The sequence below is a fragment of the Dromiciops gliroides genome, chromosome 2 (genome assembly GCF_019393635.1).
Source record: "Dromiciops gliroides isolate mDroGli1 chromosome 2, mDroGli1.pri, whole genome shotgun sequence".
In the NCBI taxonomy this organism is placed as follows: Eukaryota; Metazoa; Chordata; class Mammalia; order Microbiotheria; family Microbiotheriidae; genus Dromiciops; species Dromiciops gliroides.
The window spans coordinates 251,492,369-251,512,589 of NC_057862.1; the positions used below are offsets into that span (position 1 = coordinate 251,492,369).

Here is a 20,221-nt window from a genome sequence, read left to right on the forward strand (position 1 = left end):
TATTAGCTTATTCTATGAAAAGCATTTAAAAAAATATATATATATTTAATATTCTTGTTATATAATACTGTTTGCCAGAGGAAATAGAATCCCATTATTGGGAGCTACCAAGCATATTGCACATTGAGAAGAAAACAAAGAATATATGAGTCTGAAATTAAGTAAGGGTTAGTAAGTTAAGATGCATGTCTTACATTGGCTTCTTTTAGTTCTCTTCCATTACAAAAATGGCCTTGAAAAATTTCCAAGCCAAAAATCTTACTCCCATCAGGTGGAAAGTTCAAGTAGTTTGGAGCAGCTGGGTGGCACAGTGGATAAAGCACTGGCTCTAGATTCAGGAGGACCTGAGTTCAAATCTGGCCTCAGACACTTGATACTTACTAGCTGTGTCTGGGCAAGTCATTTAACTCTCATTGTCCCGCAAAACAAACAAACAAAAAACCTCAAACAGTTAAAGATGGAAATAGAAGCTGACAGTTGGTATTAACTTATTCATTGGAAGGTTAGGAATAGGGACAGACTTGTGATTTCCTTGGTATAGGGGCATTTCAAAGGAGAAACTTCCTCTGCTAATGGAGGTAGGCATACTCTCTTCAGAGTTTGAAGTGTTTAAGAGTTTGGGAGAGTTGTTTTGAGCAGTGGTGTCAAACTCTAATAGAAAGGGGAGCCATACATAAGGAACCCTGATGCTGCATATTGATTTAGAAAATCACACATGAACATTATCTATATTCTATTGTATTTTTATTTATTTTGTTAAATATTCTCAGTTACTTTTTAATCTAGTTCTTGACCATATTGGGAAGTGTTGTGGCTATGTGTTTGACACCCTTGACCTAGAGCACAGAGAAATTAGGTGAGCTACTCAGGGTTTTGACTACAGATATTCCTGATGTTAAGGCCAATTCTCTATCCACTAGGTCACACTGCCTTTTTATTCATTTTGAAAGAAGATAAAATTAGGCCACCATTTTCCAAATATTTTCTGAATAGGCTACCCCTTAATTACCAAAAGTGGTTAATTAATATGTCTTACTAGCTATGTCTCCTGCCGCTTTCTTTCTTTCTTCTTTTTTTTTTTGTGGGGCAATGAGGGTTAAGTGACTTGCCCAAGGTCACACAGATAGTAAGTGTCAAGTGTCTGAGGCCAGATTTGAACTCAGGTCCTCCTGAATCCAGGGCCAGTGCTTTATCCACTGTGCCACCTAGTTGCCCCCTGCTGCTTGCTTTTTTTTTTTTGATAAACATTTTTATTTGAAGTTTTGAGTTCCAAATTCTATCACTCTTTCCCTCCCCACCCCCTTCCCTGAGGTGGTAAGCAATCAGATATAGGTTATACATGTGCAATTATGTAAAACATTACCATATTAGTAATTTCATATAAGAAAACTTTAAAAGAAAAGAAATAAAAGTGAAAAATAGCATGCTTCAGTCTGTTCCATCAATATCAGTTCTTTCTTTGGAGGTCTATAGTAAGTTTCATCATTTGTCCTTTGGGATTATCTTGGATCATTGTATTGTTGAGAATAGTCAAGGCATTCACAGTTCTTCATCAAACAATATTGCTGTCTCTGAGTACAATGTTCTCTTGGTTCTGCTGACTTCACTATACATCAGTTCATACAAGTCTTTCCAGGCCTTTCTGAAGTCATCCTGATTGTCACTTATAATATTCAATTACCATCATATGCCACAATTTGTTTAGCCATTCCCATTGATGGGCATTACTTTGATTTCCAATTCTTAGCCACCATAAAAAGCTACTTTAAATGTTTTTTGTACAAATAGGTCTTTATCTTTTTTGGGGGATATCTTTGGGATATAAACCCAGCAGTGGTATGCTGCTGCTGCTTTCACCACATCCTCCTTCTCAGGCCACAAAAGATTGTTAAGTTTACAAATAAATCACTTCTTTCAAAGTCTCAGCTATGTTCATCTACTAAAGCTAATAAAACCCACGTTGCCTACCTCCCAAGGTCATTGTGAGAAAAGTGTAGCATAAATGAGAGTTTATTTTCTTTTAGGAATTTTTAAACCAATTTTAATACCAGCCTTGCCACATGCTGTATGGCACTGGATCTATTAGTTTCTTCATCTCATAGATGAAACCCTCAATGTATTCATCTATAAAATGATTGGATAGATAATCCGAATTTTGGTGAGGATGTTAATGAGAATTGAAATGACCAATATATGGGCAGCAGAAAGGAAGAGGGATAGTAATATGAAGGCTGGATAATTCATATAATAGATAATCAGTAATATGTGGAATCTCCTTTTCCCTTATGACTTATTGCAAGATTTTCTCCATAGAAAGTTGGGTATTTGAAGAACATTGTTTAAAGATACTACCATTTTCCCTTTTGCATAAGAAGAGCAGAATCATACTAGCTTGATTTGAACACTGAGGGGAATTTCTTTACTATAATTTGAAAAATTGTATCATAGGTGAAAATGATTTTATTTTCTCAGAATTCTACAGGATAAGATAGAAAATTCTCATTTTTTACCTTATTGTGAAGTACATTTTTTTCTAGCTTGGTTTCTAGTTCATTTTTATTTCTGAAAGCATAGTGCTTACCTAATTTTCCTTAGGGAAAATCTTTCAGTTGGACAAATCTCATATTCAGGTACTTTAGTCTAATAGTCTTGACATCCCTTAATTTTATTCCAGTTCTTTTTTTGGGGGGGGGGTGAGTCAATCAAGGTTAAATGACTTGTCCAGGGTCACACAGCTAGTAAGCATCAAGTGTCTGAGACCGGATTTGAGCTCAGGTCCTCCTGATTCCAGAGCCAGTACTCTATCCACTGTGCCACCTAGCTGCCCCTATTCCATTTCCTTTTACAGCTTTCTTCTAAGATCTCAACTCCCAAACTTTGCAAATCCCAGTTTAATATAAGAAAAACAAAAACAAAAGCCTCCAAACAATGAAAGTAGTCTGAAAGAAGAATGGGTTGTTTTTAATAGATTGTGTAATCAATTGAGTATTTATTAAGCCCCTACTTTGTGCCAGTGTGGATACAAGTCCAAAAGAGGAAGGAAGGAAACAAGCATTCATTAAGTGCCTACTATGTGCCAGGCATTTTGCTATGTACATTATAAATATTATCTCATTTGAACTTCACATGCCTGGGAGGCAGTTGCTATTATTTACCTTCATTTTATAGTTAAGGAAACTGAGGCAAACAGAGGTTAAGTGAATTGCCTAGGTTGTTGCCAGAGTAAGTAAGTACCTGAGGCTAGATTTGGACTCAAATCTTCCTGATATTTGACACCAAGACCATCTAGAAAGTAGAATGTGGAATGTGGAGACAATTTTCACTTGTAAGGAACTAGATGAACCCTGTTATATTGTAAAGGGGATTCCTATTCAGGAATATGATGGTAAAATGACCTTTGTGGTTACTTTCAGATCTGAGATTTTGTGTTTCTTTGACTAGATGATCTCTATTGTCTCTCTTAGCCCTGAAATTTTGTTTTAAGAGTAATTGAATTGGGGCAACTGAGTGGCACATGGATAGAGCACCGGCCCTGATTTAGGAGGACCTGAGTTCAAATCCGGCTTCAGACACTTAACACTTACTAGCTGTGTGACCCTGGGCAAGTCACTTGACCCCAATTGCCTTACCCCCCCCCCAAAAAGAGTAATTGAATTGTAGCTTCAGCCCCAATGTTACACTCTCTTTCTGGAACCCAGCACATACTTTTACTTTCTTTTTAGTTCCCTGTTCCTTCTTCTACCTAGGCTCTGTCCTTTATGGTCTGGGTACTGCTTGTCTTCAAACAAACTGCTCTTTAGGGGATTTACTGCTATTCTTCATTGAAATTAAGGCATCCTTTATCCTGTTTCTGCTTGTACCCTTTATTAGTTGTACTGTTTGAGCACCCACCCCTTCATGTCTCCACTTCCAATTTTTAAGGTATGAGTAATACCTGATTCCACCTAATTGCTCTTGTGTGGGTGGAGTGGGAACTAAAAATCTAAGTCACATTGATAATTTTGTAAAAAGCTCTTTCTTCATCTCTCTTTAAGACAAGAAGAGAGAAAAGCTCAAAAAATTACCTTCCCTGTTCCAGTACTTTAATGGATATATTGCCTTGAAGGAAGCATTAAAATGAGAATTCAGTTCTGTTCAACAAACATTTATTAATCCCCTCTATATACAAAGCACTGTAGCATACCTGTGTGAGATATAGAAATTAATAAGGAGGTTATCAGTACAGGGGTGATTCCTCTGTTGCTGTATCTCAAAAAATCTCCATTTCTGAAGAGGCTGTCCATGAGCTTATGGGATCCCTGAACTCATTAACCACTGATAAAACTCCTGGATTCTGGAGCTTCTGTATACTTCTCTAGGCTAATTCTTGGCTTCTGTCGCATCTGTTATCCCTTATTCTTGTCATGTGATCAGTCCATTTTCTTTGTGATTATACATTTCTTTGATGGTTCAGTGGATAGGGTGCTGAATTTAGAATCTGGAAGACTTGGTGTTTGAATCCTGCCTTAGACACTTAGCTGTGTGACTTCCACATGAATTACTTAAGTCCTGTCTGCTTCAGTTTCCTAATTTGTAAAATGGGGATGTTGTTGTTCATCCTTCATTCTTAAAGAGGACCAATGATATTAGGAGAGTGATGTCTTGATTTGCAAGTAATTGGATTTAAATGAGGCAGGGCTGTGCAAAGTCATCAGCCTCACTCTAGAGTCATCTGAATCCAGTGGCAGGACATGGGTCAGGACAGCTGGAGATGACCCCAGATGTAGAGGAAGTCTTTTTAAGCTAAGGTCTTTTCCAGGCCTCAGTTTGTCTGAGGCAACAATCACTCAGTGATTTAAGGCTAGGTAAGAAAAGGGGCAGAAGATGGCCTAATTTGCCTACTTAAAATAAAAAAGAAATGAATCTGGGAGGGGAAAGATGCTTAGAGTTTCTGGGCAGAACAGAAACAAGTGCTATTTACATACACTCTGAACCATCAAAATCCAAATAATGACCAAGTGAGGCTTGGATTGAGATCTATTATTGGCCAATCAGTGAGAGTCAAAGTGATTTGGGTTTTAGGCATACTCAATTTGCTCCATCTGAATCCCAAATGGGCTTTATCAAAGTCTGATTTTCCAGAGCTCTATTTCAAGAAATCATAAATGAAATGACATGAGACAAAATTAATTATCCCAGTTTTTCCAATATAGAATAGATAAGTAGGGAAGAGAAAAAAATCTAGCCCCCAAACCCCAAGATACCTTGCAAGGTTTAAGCAATGAGAAATTATATTCCTTTGAGAAGAGCACACACATGTGAAGATATGATTCCCCATGTGGACAGAGGGAGAAGAGGGAGGAAGGAAGGAAAGAAGAGAAAGTGTGTGTGTGTGTGTGTGTGTGTGTGTGTGTGTGTGTGAGAGAGAGAGAGAGAGAGAGAGAGAGAGATAGCAAGAGAGGGAAGGAAGAGTATCATTGTCCAATTGGAACTGTCCGCTCAGGTCCCCAGTGGGGTAGCTACTACTTACAGATTGTTGATCATAGTTTGTTCTTGAAGAGGAACAATGACATCAAGAGACTGATATCTCAACTTGTAAGTGAATTGGATATAAGTGAGGCAGGGCTGTGTAGTCATCAGTCCCATTCTCTCCTCCAGAATCATCTGAGTGCAGTGGCAAGACATAGATCAAAACAACTGGCAATGGCTCCAGATACAAAATGGGGATCACAATAGCATTTACCTCCTAGTGTTGTTGTGAGGATTATATGAGATAAACATATGCAAAGTGCTTTGCAAACCACAAAGTATTATATAATAATGAAATTGATATGATATCCTTGATGATCTAGTCCTTCTTCATGGTTTAAACCTACCATATGCTTCTCCATTACCTTCTCAGGGTCATTTACTTTTAATTCTGCAGACACTACTATTTCATGACTGGCAAGCATACAACCTCAACCCTACAACATAGGCATAAAAAGATGGACAAGCCTTAACACTTTTAAGTGATATTTGACAGTTAGGTGTCTTATTAGTGAAGATTATAATAAAAATCTGGCTGTGTTCTTTTTTAGCACTTTGGCTTGAAAGTAGTTAAGAGTAGTACAGGTATGCTTCTATTTCTGACCTCCTGGATTCTTTCAAGAATCAGTTCAAATCCTACTTTCTGCAAAAGGCCTCTCCAAGTTGCCCCATCTGCTAGTACATTCCCCTCTAAGATTGTCTTCAATCAACTTTGCATGTATCTGATTAATATACATGTTATCCCTTCCATTGGAATGTGAGCTTCTTGAGGTCTGTTTTTGCTTTTATTATCCTAAGTGCTTACCATCATATCTGGCACATGCAATTAAGTGATTAAGTAAGTGATTAATAAATGCTCATTTACTGACCGACCAACTCAATACTAAGAGGTGGATTTTTACATGTCAAGACTAAGACATGCAAAGGATCAGAACTTTAAACTGAGGACCAAATAATTCTAGTTACTCTGGAGATAGATATTATTTTGTGCTTACATAACTCACTTGAAGAATCTTAGCAGAGATTTTAATATTTTGGTCCTCCAATATCAAAGTGGCTTCATTGTAGGTTCAGTTGCTTTAATGTTACTTGCTGGCTGGTAGCTTTGAGGGCAGCTTGCAATCTGTCTTTTCTCTTTGGTTATTTACTAACTAAAATTTCCCTATGGTATTAGTGAACTTAAGACTATACTGACAGCTACTTGAGTATTTTAGGAAAATCTCACAGTGTAGCAATAGAAAAGTAACAGCAGACAGTAGTATATACATGCACATGAATGCACACACACAAATTGAAGCAGTCTAAGCATTTTTGCTGATAAAAGAATGGGGGCATTTTTTTTCTATAGAGGCTCAGATATCTGCATAGAAAAAAATAAATTAAGGCCCCCACACAGGTTAAAAAAACTCACAAGGGTTTTTTGGTTGATATGAGAGAAATTTAAATGGTGAAGTTCATAACATTTGAAATTAATAATAAAGAATATAACATATTCTTCAGAACCTATGAATTATCAGACCAGCTTTTATTAACAAATAAGTAAGGAGGTTAAGGGATTGGTGTTTCATAAGTGACAACTGAATGGATACCCCACCAATAAATAGTGTGAGCACAACTCCAGTTCAATGGTATGTGAACACCCCATGGAAGACTGATCTTGTATGGGTTCTGCTTACATCTATCTCAAGGGCCTATGTATTTAAAATTAGGCTCTTTGTTTATAGATTCTCTAGTTTATTGAAAACTTGTGCTTTCCTGGAAATGAATATGATCTTGGTATGTCTTACATATGGAAAAATCCAAAGGGATTTTTTTCTTTGCTAAAGGATTTAGCTATTTTCTGTGCTAAAGTGGGGTGTGTCTCCTATATTCCTGAAGAAGTTCTTAATCTGGGATTCAAGGAGCTGTTTAAAATATTTTTGATAAGTATTTAAAAATATTTATTTCCTTTTTAATGCTATGTATTTTATTTTATGCATTCAAAAACATTATTCTAAGATGGTTTCCACAGGTTTTACCAGACTGAAAAAGGGTCCATGACACAAAAAGGTCAATAAACCCTGCTTTAAAAGTATCAAAACCATTTCCCAAATCTTTACTTGAATAAACATTAATCACACTGGAAAAGAATTTGGCAGCCACCAGATTTTCTTTGTTATAATTACACATAGGGCATACATGATTACATAAGGGGTGGGTGGAAAACTGACTGGAAGATTAACAATATAAATGAACACTGACTATGGTACAGTTGGGGATCAGACTTCTTTTTCTATCTTTCTTTGAGCAAGAAGTAGATCAGGGTAGGTCAGGGCTGAACTTAAGAAATAAAACAAGCATTTCAATAATATGGTAGGATAGAAAAAGATGATTGTCCATGAAACTACAAATCTATTATGTACAATTTGCTATTACTCTTTAATATATAATAAAGTTACCATATAACTTTTTAACTTTTCCTCCCTCCTCCACCCTAGAGATGGCTACTACTAGGCAAAAGTACACACATGCATATATGTAAAACCATTCTATACATGCTTCTATTCATCATTTCTTTTTCTGGATGCAGATAGTGCTTTCCTTCACATATCCTTTGTAGTTAATTTGGGTCTTTATAGTAGTCAAAATAATTTAGTCACTCAAAGTTGTCCTTAAAACAATATTGTCATTACTGTATACCATGTTTTCTTGGTTCTGCTCATTTTGCTCTTCATTATTTCATGCAAGTCTATCCATATTTTTCTAAGATCATTGAGCTCATCAATTCTTATAACACAGTAGTATCCCATCACAATTACATACCACAACTTGTTCAACCATTCTACAATTGGTAGGCATCCTCACAATTTCAAGTTCTTTGACATCATAAAGAAAGCTACTATAAGGATTTTAGAATGCATAGTTTTTTCCTTTTCCCCCTAATCATCATGGGAAGCAAACCTAGTTGTGGTATTGCTGGGATAAGCAGTTTAATAACTTTTTGGGCTTAATTCTAGATTGCCCTCCAAAATGGTTGCATCAATTCACAGTTCCACTGACAGTGAATCAGTGTTCCAATTTTTCCATATCCCCTCCAACATTTGTTGCTTTCCTCTTCAATCATTTTAGCCAATCTGATAGGTGTAAAATGATATTTCAAGGTTATTTTAATTTCCATTTCTCTAATCAAGAATTATTTAAAGACTTTTTCATATGACTATAAGCTGTTTTGATTTCTTCTTTGGAAAGCTACCTGTTCATATCATTTGTTCACTTATCAATTGGAGAATCACTCATATTCTTATAGATTTGACAAAGTTCTTTATATATTTGAAATATGAATACATACAAGTAGAAGTTAGGAGAGAGGAACATGGCTTTTAAATAATAATTAGTCAGCTAAATACTATTTGCAATTCCTTAATTTCTCTTTATGACTTAGGACTTTCAGTGACAGTTGAAGCAATTTGTCCTTCCCATTTCAACAATTATTCTCTGGGTTACTAGTGGTGATTCTCTAGCCCTGACTTATGCTTTTTGATGGTAAATCAAGTCATTAAGGAGAAGATGATGATAATTTAAAGTCAATATTTCTATAATATAGCAAAAAAGGTGATTAAATTGAAAGGGTTAGATTTCAGGAATTATGTGTAGTATGATTTTGTAGCAACAATAGTTAAGATTTAGAGCAGAATGGGATCTTAGAGATCATTCTGAAGTCCAACCCTTTATTTTTAGAAGCAATTAAACTGAAGGTCAGAAAGGTTAAGTGATTTACCCAAAGTCATATAGGTAATTTAAAAACAGAGCTAAGTTTCATGCCTAGGTCTGCTGACTCCAAATCTGGAACTGAGTAATAGATTGGAAAACAAGAGACTTAAGTTCTAGTCCAGGGATTCTTAATTGAGGCATTATTTTTCAAAATATTTTAGCAACTGCACTTAAATAAAATTGGTTTCCAATAGAATTCTATATATGTAATTTAAAAACATTATTCTGAGCAGGAGTCTTTAAGTTTCAACAGGTTGCCCAAAGGGTCCATCACCAAAAAAGTTAAGAACTCAAGGTCTGCCACTAACTTTCTGCGTGACTTTCAAAATATTTAATTTCTCTCAGTTTTCTCTTCCTTGTTTGTCTATAAAGTAAGGGTATTGGACTTGAGATTCATTCTAACCTTAACATCCAATAATTCTATAATCAAGAAAGCATGTTTTCTATCTTAGAAATCTGGCACATACTTCGGTACCATGGACAGCACCATGGTGGGAGCAATTGCAGCTTTATTCTAGCTAGACCACAGAAACCTAGAGAGTACATAAGTTTAAGATGATTGTTTTAGGAGACTGTAATTTAAAAAATTACTACATTGCTAGCCCTTGGACTTTTTTAATGACAGAGGGCAAACTTAGCTTATCACTTAGTTAATAAGAATAATTTATTAAGATTAGAAGCTACTAGGCCCTTCCTCCAACTCAGGGGTGAGTCCCAGGTGATTGGCTCCCAGTCCACTCCTGTTGTATTTCCTCTCAATATGGTCTCTCCAGAAAAACCTCATGGTTTTCTGTATCACTCCAACAAGGTTGGTGTTGAATTTTTCTCCCAACTGGAGAGTAGAATCTGGTGCTTTCCTGACTGTTTAACTAAATTTATCTTAATTGCTTTTTACTTTATTTTCACATCATAACTAATTAGCATTTGTTGAATTTGTATAGTACTTTTTAGATGTGAAAGATGCTTTATAAATATTATCTTTTAAAACCTCATAACAGCTCTGAAATGTAGGTGCTATTATTATCCCCATTGTACAGATGGAAAAATGGCGGCAAAGTTTAAATGACTTGCCCAGAGTTACACAGTTAGTAAATATCTGAGGCAGGATTTGAACTCAAGCCTTCCTGATTTCAGGTGCAGTGCATTACTGATGGAACTACCTAACTTCCCCAAAAGGTGATATGATGGTATGTTGCATGCTACTTTTCCCAAGCACATTTTGTTTTGTTTGCCCTGGACACTAAAATTGATAGTTATGGCTCTGACTATGGGTACTTAGTATATTGCTGGCACTAAAGAAAATATATGTATTTGACTAGGGAGGCACTCAGAAATACTAGGGTTACTCCTGTGACTCATTTACTAGTTAGCCACATTTGAATCTTGTCACTATCCATAGTTTCCAAGTTTGATGAGTAATATTCCCTTAATACCTTTAAGTTAAAGACATTAAACATTCATGGTACCTGAGCTGGCAAATATCTAACATAACATACAGACTTTGAAGACCAAGCATTGTGAGAAATTTAGTGTTTTAATCAGTAAAATGTAATACAGTATATCTGACATTTAATAATAGGCATAATTTTGATATTTGAAAAATCTTGAATGACTCAATTCTCAAGGCAAATACTGTCTTGAGTTTTAGAAAAAAGAGGGATGAGGTGGATTATTAAGACTATAGGCTGGTGAACATGACTTTGATTCTTATAAAAATTTAAAAATTATTATTATAGGGATGCTTTTTAAATATTTAGAAAGGGAAGACAATTTGGCATTAAGATCCAGTTATGCTGATTCCACTCACATCATCTTCATCGTCATCTTTGCGATTTTAAATTTAACAACAGGATTTCTTGTTGGCAGATATGATTTCTGTAGAAATAGTGTACTTGGATTTCAGTAAGAGATTTGATAAAGTCAGTCATGTGGAAGCTACTTCCTCTGATGTATGACAACAACTACTCTTTAGTTTTAGAGAGCTACCTCAGACACTGAGAGCTCAAGTGACTTGCCTAAGGTCAGATGCTAGTATATATCAGAGTCAGAGATTGAACCAGGTCTTTGAAATTGCACTGATGACTCTCAATACTATACACCAGTTGCATAAATTCAAATAGGAATCCTATGGGAGGCATATTGACTTAGGAAACCACAAATTACCAATACCATTATATTTTATATTGATTTATTTTGTTAAACATTTCCTAAATGCATTCTAATCTGACTTGGGCTTGCCAACTCTGCTACATACCACATAATGCTTTTCTTTATAGTGACCTGAAATTCCACTAATTAGAGATTCATTTGGATTAACAAGGAAACCTGAGAAGGTAAAAGGAAGAGGCTAGCAGTAACTTGTGTGCTAGTGTAGATTATAGAATTTTTTTTTAAGGATGTCATTCCAGATTTTTTTGATAAATGGAGTAGTCCTTAAATACTGAGCTGGAGAGTTTTGAAGGGAAAAAAAGTAAAACCTTTCAAGTGAGGCTTTATGAAAGCTGAAAAGCTTCTAATTAGTAGGCAATTTTATACACATTTTCCAAAGTGTGTGGTAAAGCTGCCAATGTTATGTATGTATACATTCTTTGCTTTTTTTTAAAAAATTGCCCACATTCCATCATTTCTTTTACTCAAGTGTGGGGTGTGCTATGTGTATTGGAAGAGGTTGTGATTATTTAATTAAAGTGAGCAGGGGCTGACTTCTTCAGTTCTCCAAGAATAAAGAAAATAGTGGATAACTATTCCAGGAAAGCAGATTCTGGTGCTCAAAGGGGAGAAATGTTGCCTTCCTCTGTTAAGATGAATAGTTAGAGAAAAATCAGTGGTGCACATAGAATTTCATACCCATTAAAAAGCTTCAGGTTTGGGTTGGGGTAGAATAGCCAAGTGGAAGATGACTATATAAAAAGGTTGTCAGCATTTTATACTCTATTTGGGGCAACTAGGTGAGTGCAATGGATAGAGCACCCAGACTAGAGAAAGGAAGACATAAGTTCAAATCTAGTTTCACACTTATTAGCTATGGGACATTGGATAAGTCACTTAATCTTTGTTTGCCTCTTTTCCCTCAATTTTTTTTTTTAGTGAGGCAATTGGGGTTAAGTGAATTGCCCAGGGTCACACAGATAGTAAGTGTTAAGTGTCTGAGGCCAGATTTGAACTCAGGTACTCCTGACTCCAAGGCTGGTGCTCTATCCACTGTGCCACCTAGGTGCCCCATCCCTCAATTTTTAAATGAAGATAATAGCATCTACTCCCAGGGTTATTGTGAAGATCAAGTGAGATAATAAGTGTAAAGTGCTTAGCACAGTGCCAGGCACATAGTAAATACTATATAAATGTGCCACCACCACCATCACCATCATAACTACTGCCACTGCTGCTGCTGCTACTACTATTACCACCATTACCACTACTACTACCACCACTACTGCTGCTGCTGTGCTTCTAGTACTACTGTTGCTGCTTCTGCTGCTGCTTCTGCTTCTGCTGGTGCTGCTTCTGCTGCTACTACTATTACTGCTATTGAAAATCAGTATTCAGTCTCCACTCTTGTGCTAGGTATGAGTTTGCTGTTGCCATCACATACCAGTATAACTTTGGGGATGACATTTAATCTCTTTGGAATTCATTTTCTTCATCTATAAAGTAAAAATATGACTTGATTCAAGAGGTCCCTTCCAGCTCTGTTTATAATTTTTTTTTCTGGAAGTAGGTGTAGTTTCTTTATTTTTCTTAGTATCTTTCTAAAATCTATCTACTAAATGAGAGAGAAGCTAAGATATGCTCAAGTTCAGGGATTTCTCTACCAAGAGGATCACAGGTCCTTGTTACATTAATGCATATGCAAGGTATAAAGTGCTTTGTGCTGTTGAAAAATGTATTGCCTAGGAGGAGTAATGGTATATATATACACACACATATATGTATACATATATAATATGCAATAAAATAAACCATTTATATAACAGAGTTACATAAAGTGTTATATGGGAGTGAGAGGCAGAGAGAATTTCCAAATAGGGACATTTAAGAAGGCTTTCATGGAAGAGGCTGCAATTAAATTGGATCTTGAAGAATGGGTAGGATTTTAACCGACAAAGATGGGGAGGTAGGAAATCTTAGTATGTAAAGAAAGGAGTGAACAAACTTCAGGGAGATGGGAAAGCAGGGATGGTAAGAAAAGAACACTGGATTTTAAATCCTGGCTTTGCCACTTCCTGCCTTGAGAAAATCACTTCACCTCTCTTGGAAACAGTTTTCTAACCTCTAAAATGAAAAGAGACAGTTTAGATGGCCTCCAAGTACCTTTGTGGTTCTAAATCTACACCACCCCTCTGATCCCAATCTTGATTTGTCTGGAGCTCATGAAAAGAAATAGTGTGAGAGAAAGCTTCCAAAGTTGGAACTACTTCTATTCAAATATATTTAAAACTTCTGCTAGTTTCCTGAATTGGATTAATGATCTATATGTATACAGGATTGCCTGGAATACTCAGCTATTGATTCTCACAATCTTTTTTTTTTCTTTCTTCCTTCCTTCCTTTCTTTCTCCCAGTTAACAGTTATGGAGAAGATGAAGAGCTGTCCACATCTTCTGACAGTGATGAGGAAATGATCAAACAATTTGAGATCTCTGTATCCCGCTCACAGAGCTTCCATTCAAGAATACCTGAGAAAAGAATGCAAGCAAGTTCAGAGAGAAAGTCAAAATTCAACCGTTTACTGTCCAGCCATAAAGAGAATAGTACAGAAGCATCTGAATGTGAAGGTATTTTTGCATTAACTCTTTACCTTTGTTTGCAGCAAAGGTATAATTAACTTCTGAGACAATACTAGCCATAATGTTGCATTAAAAAGGATTACATTGAAATAACTAAAGACATAGTTACAGATGAAGAGAGAAAAAGAAGATACATAATGTTTCAGAAGAAGAGAGAAAATACTAATTTGGAGGAAAAAAACAATATTAGAAACAAATTAAAAATATAAACCTAACTCTCATAGCTTTAAATGTAAATGGATTAAACAATCCAATAAAACTAAAAAGTGACATATTAGATAAGAAAGCAAAACCTTTAAAAGAAAACTTGCTTTTAAAAATAAACAAAGAAATGCAAAGAATAACAAATGAGGGGCTGGAAATTTTTTTAAAGTATGCATTAGGTGAATCCCCAAAAGCAAAGGCAGGAGTATAGTCATGTTATCAGACAAAATGAAAACAAACACACATAACATAAAAAAAGGGATGAACAGAGAAACTACATTATGTTGAAAGGAATTATAGACAACAGTCAAATATCTATTCTAAACTCATGCTCTAAAATTGCTTACATCTAAATTCATAAAGAAAAATTTCACTGTAATGCAAGAAGACAAAGTTCAGTAACACATTGGCAGCAGGAAATTTCAATGTTTTTCTCTAAATTTTGGATGTCTGACAAAAAAGATAAAGAAGGGACAAATTGCTGGGGAAACTAGAATTAAAAGACTGATGCCTTTCCCCAAATAAGATTGCTAAAGAATATACATGTTTCTCAGCATCACATGGAACAGTTGCAAAAACTATCTGTGTAGTAGGGCACAGACATATTGCATACAAATGTAAAAAATCAGAAATGTATCACCTTTACACTTCAACACAATAAAAATTATAACCAATGCAAGGAGAACAAAGAAAAAGCTCAGAATCCAAAAGAAGACTTCATAATTAAATCCTAAGTAGTGAATAGATCAAAGAACAAATCACAATAACAATTGATAACTATGTGAAAAAATGATAATGAGAAAATAACAAAACAACATTTCTGTAATACAGCTAACACAGGAGAAAAATTGTATTCCTTCTACCATATATTAACAAAATAGAAAAGAGGATTAATGATTCAATAATACCTTACTATGGCTTTGTGAATATTGAGAACAACTATTTTTTGGATTAGGTAATAGGGATAGGGCTGGAGGGTCTTCTCTAAGTTCCTTTTAGAGTTCTGGTCCAGAAGCTGCCATGTGGCTATGAAGGATTTTGAAGCTTATAACCACCAAAACATATTTCAATGGATCTTGAGATTTAATCAACATGAACCCTGCCTGTAATGGTGTTAATTATCCACTTTATTACCCCGAGAAACTCATCATATCTGTTCTTCAATAGGGAAAATGCAAAACACCCGATGTGCTTTCTTCTAAGTGTATTGACATTATGTGGCTCCCAGAAGTATACAACAGTTCACTATCTGTTATTCCCCCCACTCCTGCTACTTCTTTTCCTGGAATGCACCTCTTGAATGGTGTCTTTTATTCTATGTATTCCTTGTGTATAAGACATTCCTTGTAATATGCTTCAGTCTATTCATGTTGACTCCATGTCTTTCCTTTGCCCCTTGGGTGGCCTGCAATTTCAATTTCTTGGGGATCATGGTGATTCATGATTCACAGTCAATAGATTCACATGATTCACTGAATCAGTAGAATATTGGTGTTAAAAATAGGTTTTTGTTTATTAACATTGTATATATTTATAACCATCTTAGGCCAAAAACATAACAACTTGTATTAAAATTTGTCTCCTTTTTTCTTATCAAGATTGAGTTCACATTTTCTTAAATTAATTTTTTTTGAAGCTGAGTCTTCCCATTCCACCCAAGCTGAAAGTGCAAGGGCTACTCACAGGATTGACTCCATGACTGATTGGCAACTAAACACCAATAGAATTATTTTGTGTGCTCTTTTACAGGCTTTCTAGCAGGGTGGATTGTATCGTATGACTTCTAACTTCCATTCCAACACTGAGATTCTTTGATTTTAAGAAAATGATATACATTTACTGACATATAAATGTAGACACACATATGCACACACAAATGTCCCAAAAGTCTCAGTGCAATTTAGTGCTTAAAATAGACCTAAAACTTTTGGGACACCACATACATATGCAATACATACATGTATGTATCTGCATATTTTATATTCACAATTGCATATAAATGCAATTGACACACAGAGAGACAGAGAAATAGAATAAAGAAGGAGTACTTTTATTGTCTTTTGCAGAAATACTCATTTACTTTCTCTACTGATCATGAGTGAAATGTTTTCTGTGGCATTTAAAAAAAACTTTTGTCTTATATTATAATCTTCAAAAGTTAAACATTAAATATGAAGATTAAAATTAAAGAATGTCAGAGTTGGAAGGAAATTCAGGGTCATCTAGTCCCAGCCATCCTGATACATAAATCTGTAGATGAAAGTGCAATTAATCATGCAGAGTAATTTTATTGTCAAGTATTTTGATTTTGGGGAGACTTCTTCATTTTTCTCCTTTATTCTCTGACTCCTTCTATGTCCATGGTAGCAGGATAGAGCATTAAACTCATCTGTTCATTCTAGAATGAAATGAATGCTCTTCAAATGAATCATAATTCTTTCAAGGCCAGCCTTCCTTATGATTGATTTCCCAAGAAAGCGATCCTGGTTCTTTAATCTCTGGGAGAGGAGTCTGGCAGATAATATAAATTAGAGCCACTAATACAACAAACATTTAAGAACCCAATATGTTCCAGGCATCATGTTAGGCTGGAGATATGAAGTTTAAATATGACATAGTTCCTACCCTCAAGAAGCTTCTTTGAGGAATTAGAGGAATAAATGAATGTTGTTTATCCTTGTTTGTTGAATCTAGGTCACATTTTGGTCAAGGTTTTTTTCTTAATAAATGTTGCATTCTACAATGATATGTGATTTCATAGGACTAGACACTTCATCAGTGTTGACTACAATTCTTCTTATCATTGAGTAGCAGGTCATTGTTGAAAAATTCACTGATTTCCAGCTGATCTCCAAACACAGCTTACCTGAATCTTGTAAAACAGGCATACTGTTAATCACCAGGTCCATAATCAAAGTTTTTCTGGCTTGGCAAAGCTGCTGGGACTTAGTTTTCTTTGACATAACATTGAAGTTGTCTAGGCCACCTCCACATGATAATGAGATGATTGAATAGAACCTTAATGAAAGAAATGTTGCTAACCATGTGCATTAGGGTAAACCATTGTGCCATCTTCTGATAGGTTGCATCCTAATTTTTTTCAAGCAAATGGAGTTATGACTCTCAAAAAGGAGACACTACAAAGAAAATGAGTAGAGACAACTTGTTATTAAGGGTAAAGATCCTATCCCATGTTGCCAAGAAATGATACTCAGAAAAAGAATATAGTCAGGAGAAGACTCCGAACATAAGAATTGTGGGATCTCTTAAATGCATTCTGGTCTCATCATCTGGTCTATGTGGTCTGGGTTATTCAATCACTTTTCCTCCATTTTTTGTTGTCCTTATACTCTCCCCTCATCATCAGAGAATGAAAATGAGGATGTAAAGAAAACTGCAAAAATATAAAAAGAAGCAAATCTATTTAATTTTAAAAGAAATTGTAGGAAAAAGGCTAACCAGAAAAATATGATATTTTCCATCAGAAACACACTAATCTATCACATAGGTCTATGTGGGATACAGACATTTAAGATAACATTGACATTGGTCCAAACCAAATGGATTAAAAAAAAAAACCACCTACTCGGGGCAGCTAGGTGGCACAGTGGATAGAGCACTGACTCTGGATTCAGTAGGACCTGAGTTCAAATCCAGCCTCAGACACTTTACACTTACTAGCTGTGTGACCCTAGGCAAGTCACTTTGGTGAGGCAAGTTTTGCCTCACCAAAAAACAACAACAACAACAACAACAAACCCCACCTACTCCTTCTTAGACTTCAGAGATGCAAATGACCAATGATAGTACTCTAATTAATATCTACTTGACACTTTTTTGATTCCTTTTTAGTTTTTCTACCCCCTCTTCTTTTTTCTTACTCTGCTGTTGTGGCATACCCTTCTTTCTTTTTCATTGAGGAGGCAAATGTTAACTAAAAAAAGGTAAGAGCGGTTGATTCCTTATAAGTGCCTGGTTTAATTCTAACTCTAATGGCTTTCTTTTCCAGAAGCCTAAGGGGTTAATTTACAATTTGCACACATGCCTGATATTCTGAGCTTTATAACAATTGCCCTAACTTTCACTTTTCCTGGAATTTGTAGGCAACTGGTCTCTTGTCACAATAGAGAGTCAGAGGTTTCTGACAGAGCAGGAGTATAACAATGATTGAGAAGGTAAAATTTTCCTTATTGGGTGAGAAATAGTCCACCATATTGATTGCCCTGCTTAAAGGTTTTGAAGAAAATTGGCATTTTTTTCAGAGCAATAGCAATATTCCAACAATTTAGAAAATCACACAGCAGAGTATGAGATCATGCATATCCTCTCTTTTTTAAAGTGTTGTTCACTTTTGACTTTTTGCCTCAGAGGTTGGTATCAATCATTGGGAGTTGACACTCATACAGAATAAACAGTAGTTCCACTGTCTTTCCCAGAACTAACCTTTCTATTGCTCTTACCGTTGCTCATACATCTTGTCTTTCAAAATGTAAGTGTAGACTGTGGGATTGCTTAACAATAGAGCTAAACAATGAGAAATCAATCAATCAGCAGCAAAGGGGCTATGCAGCCTCTCTAACTTGTTCCTCCCAGGGAAGTATCCATTTTTACATTTATAGAATCATGGATATAGAACTGAAATGGGCATTATTTTTTGCTGACTCAGGGATTATTGCATTCCATGTACCTTTTCTATATTGCAGGGTTCAGGTAAAATGCAAAGTGCTTCACATGTATCTCATTTTTTCGTGACAGTGACCCTGCGAGGTAGAACCTTTGGCTGTTACTATTACATTGTTTACATTAGTAAATTTAAGCTTAGGATAACTGTTACATAATAGTGTTGGCAGAAGCAGGAGGGATGAACTAAAGAGCCTTAGTGAGTAGTAGTGATGTTTTCTGTGACATAAAGGAAGAAGGACCAGTCAAAGGAATGGGGAGACATCCAACAGAAGAGAAGATGAAGGGGTAGCTGAAAGTTGACTGAGAACTATTTTATGGGCTGCTACTTGTGAGGAGAATTAGCTTTACTTTGCTTGGCTCCAGAGGACAGATCTAGGAACACTAGGTAGAAATTACAAATTTAGTTTGGATGTAATGACATTTTCTCATAAGTAGATTCTTCAAAAGTGGTATGGACTTTTTTTTTCAAGAAAAATATGGATAATCCATTGTTGACTATGTTGTAGTAGGATATGTATAGATAAATATTAGGATAGATGGCCTCTGAGGTCCCTTCCAGCTCTAAATCTTTGATTCTATGACAACTCTCTTTCAGTGGTTCTGAGAGGACGATGATTCTGAGAAAGTTGTAGTGTTGGAGGAGACCTGAAGAAGTTCATTGGATGGTCTCAGTCTTCTCTGTGATAAAGTAGGAGATTGAATCATGCACTATAAGTATAGAATCTGTGATTTGGGGCCATCTCCAGCTATCCTGACCTATATCTTGCCACTAGATCAAGATGGCTCCAGAGTAGAGTGAGACTTTGCACAGGCCTTCCTCACTTAAATCCAATTCACTTGCAGTCATGACTCCACCTTCCTAATGTCATGGTCCTCTTCAAGAAGAAAAGACAAACAAGAACAGAAACAGCAGCAACAACAACAGCAACAAAAGAGTCAGGGATATGGTCAAAATGTTGAGAGGAGAGAACAAGTTTGAATGAGTAGCTGTAGGCATTAAAGAGATGGGATCATGAGGGTAGCCTAGAAGGACTACTGAATACTTACAAGGACTCAGTGGAGTTCATGTGCTGTGAAGTAATACTAGGGGAAATCAGCTTGATTTTGTAACTTTCATGAGCAATGATCAGCAATTCAGGAGCAGAAGTGAGACCGAATAGTTAAGGTGACCCAGAGACCAGTATTCACAGGTTAGGAGAGCAAGGAATTCTAGGGTTGGTACTATGCAATGATTAAATTGGCATAACTTGTGTTTAAATCTGGATATGAGGGCTGATGTTGTAGTAACTG

The 20,221-nt window shown here is 35.9% G+C and overlaps 1 protein-coding gene across 2 annotated transcripts in view; it reads left to right on the forward strand.

The window, feature by feature from the left end:
- The window catches only part of SYT16 (synaptotagmin 16), a 312,116-nt gene that overhangs the window by 239,715 nt on the left and 52,180 nt on the right, over positions 1 to 20,221 (forward strand). For both annotated transcript variants that reach the window (XM_043985518.1, XM_043985517.1), the window contains exon 3: positions 13,820 to 14,032. In XM_043985518.1, coding sequence (XP_043841453.1) covers positions 13,820 to 14,032 — 213 coding nt within the window. The remainder of the gene's footprint in view (positions 1 to 13,819; positions 14,033 to 20,221) is intronic.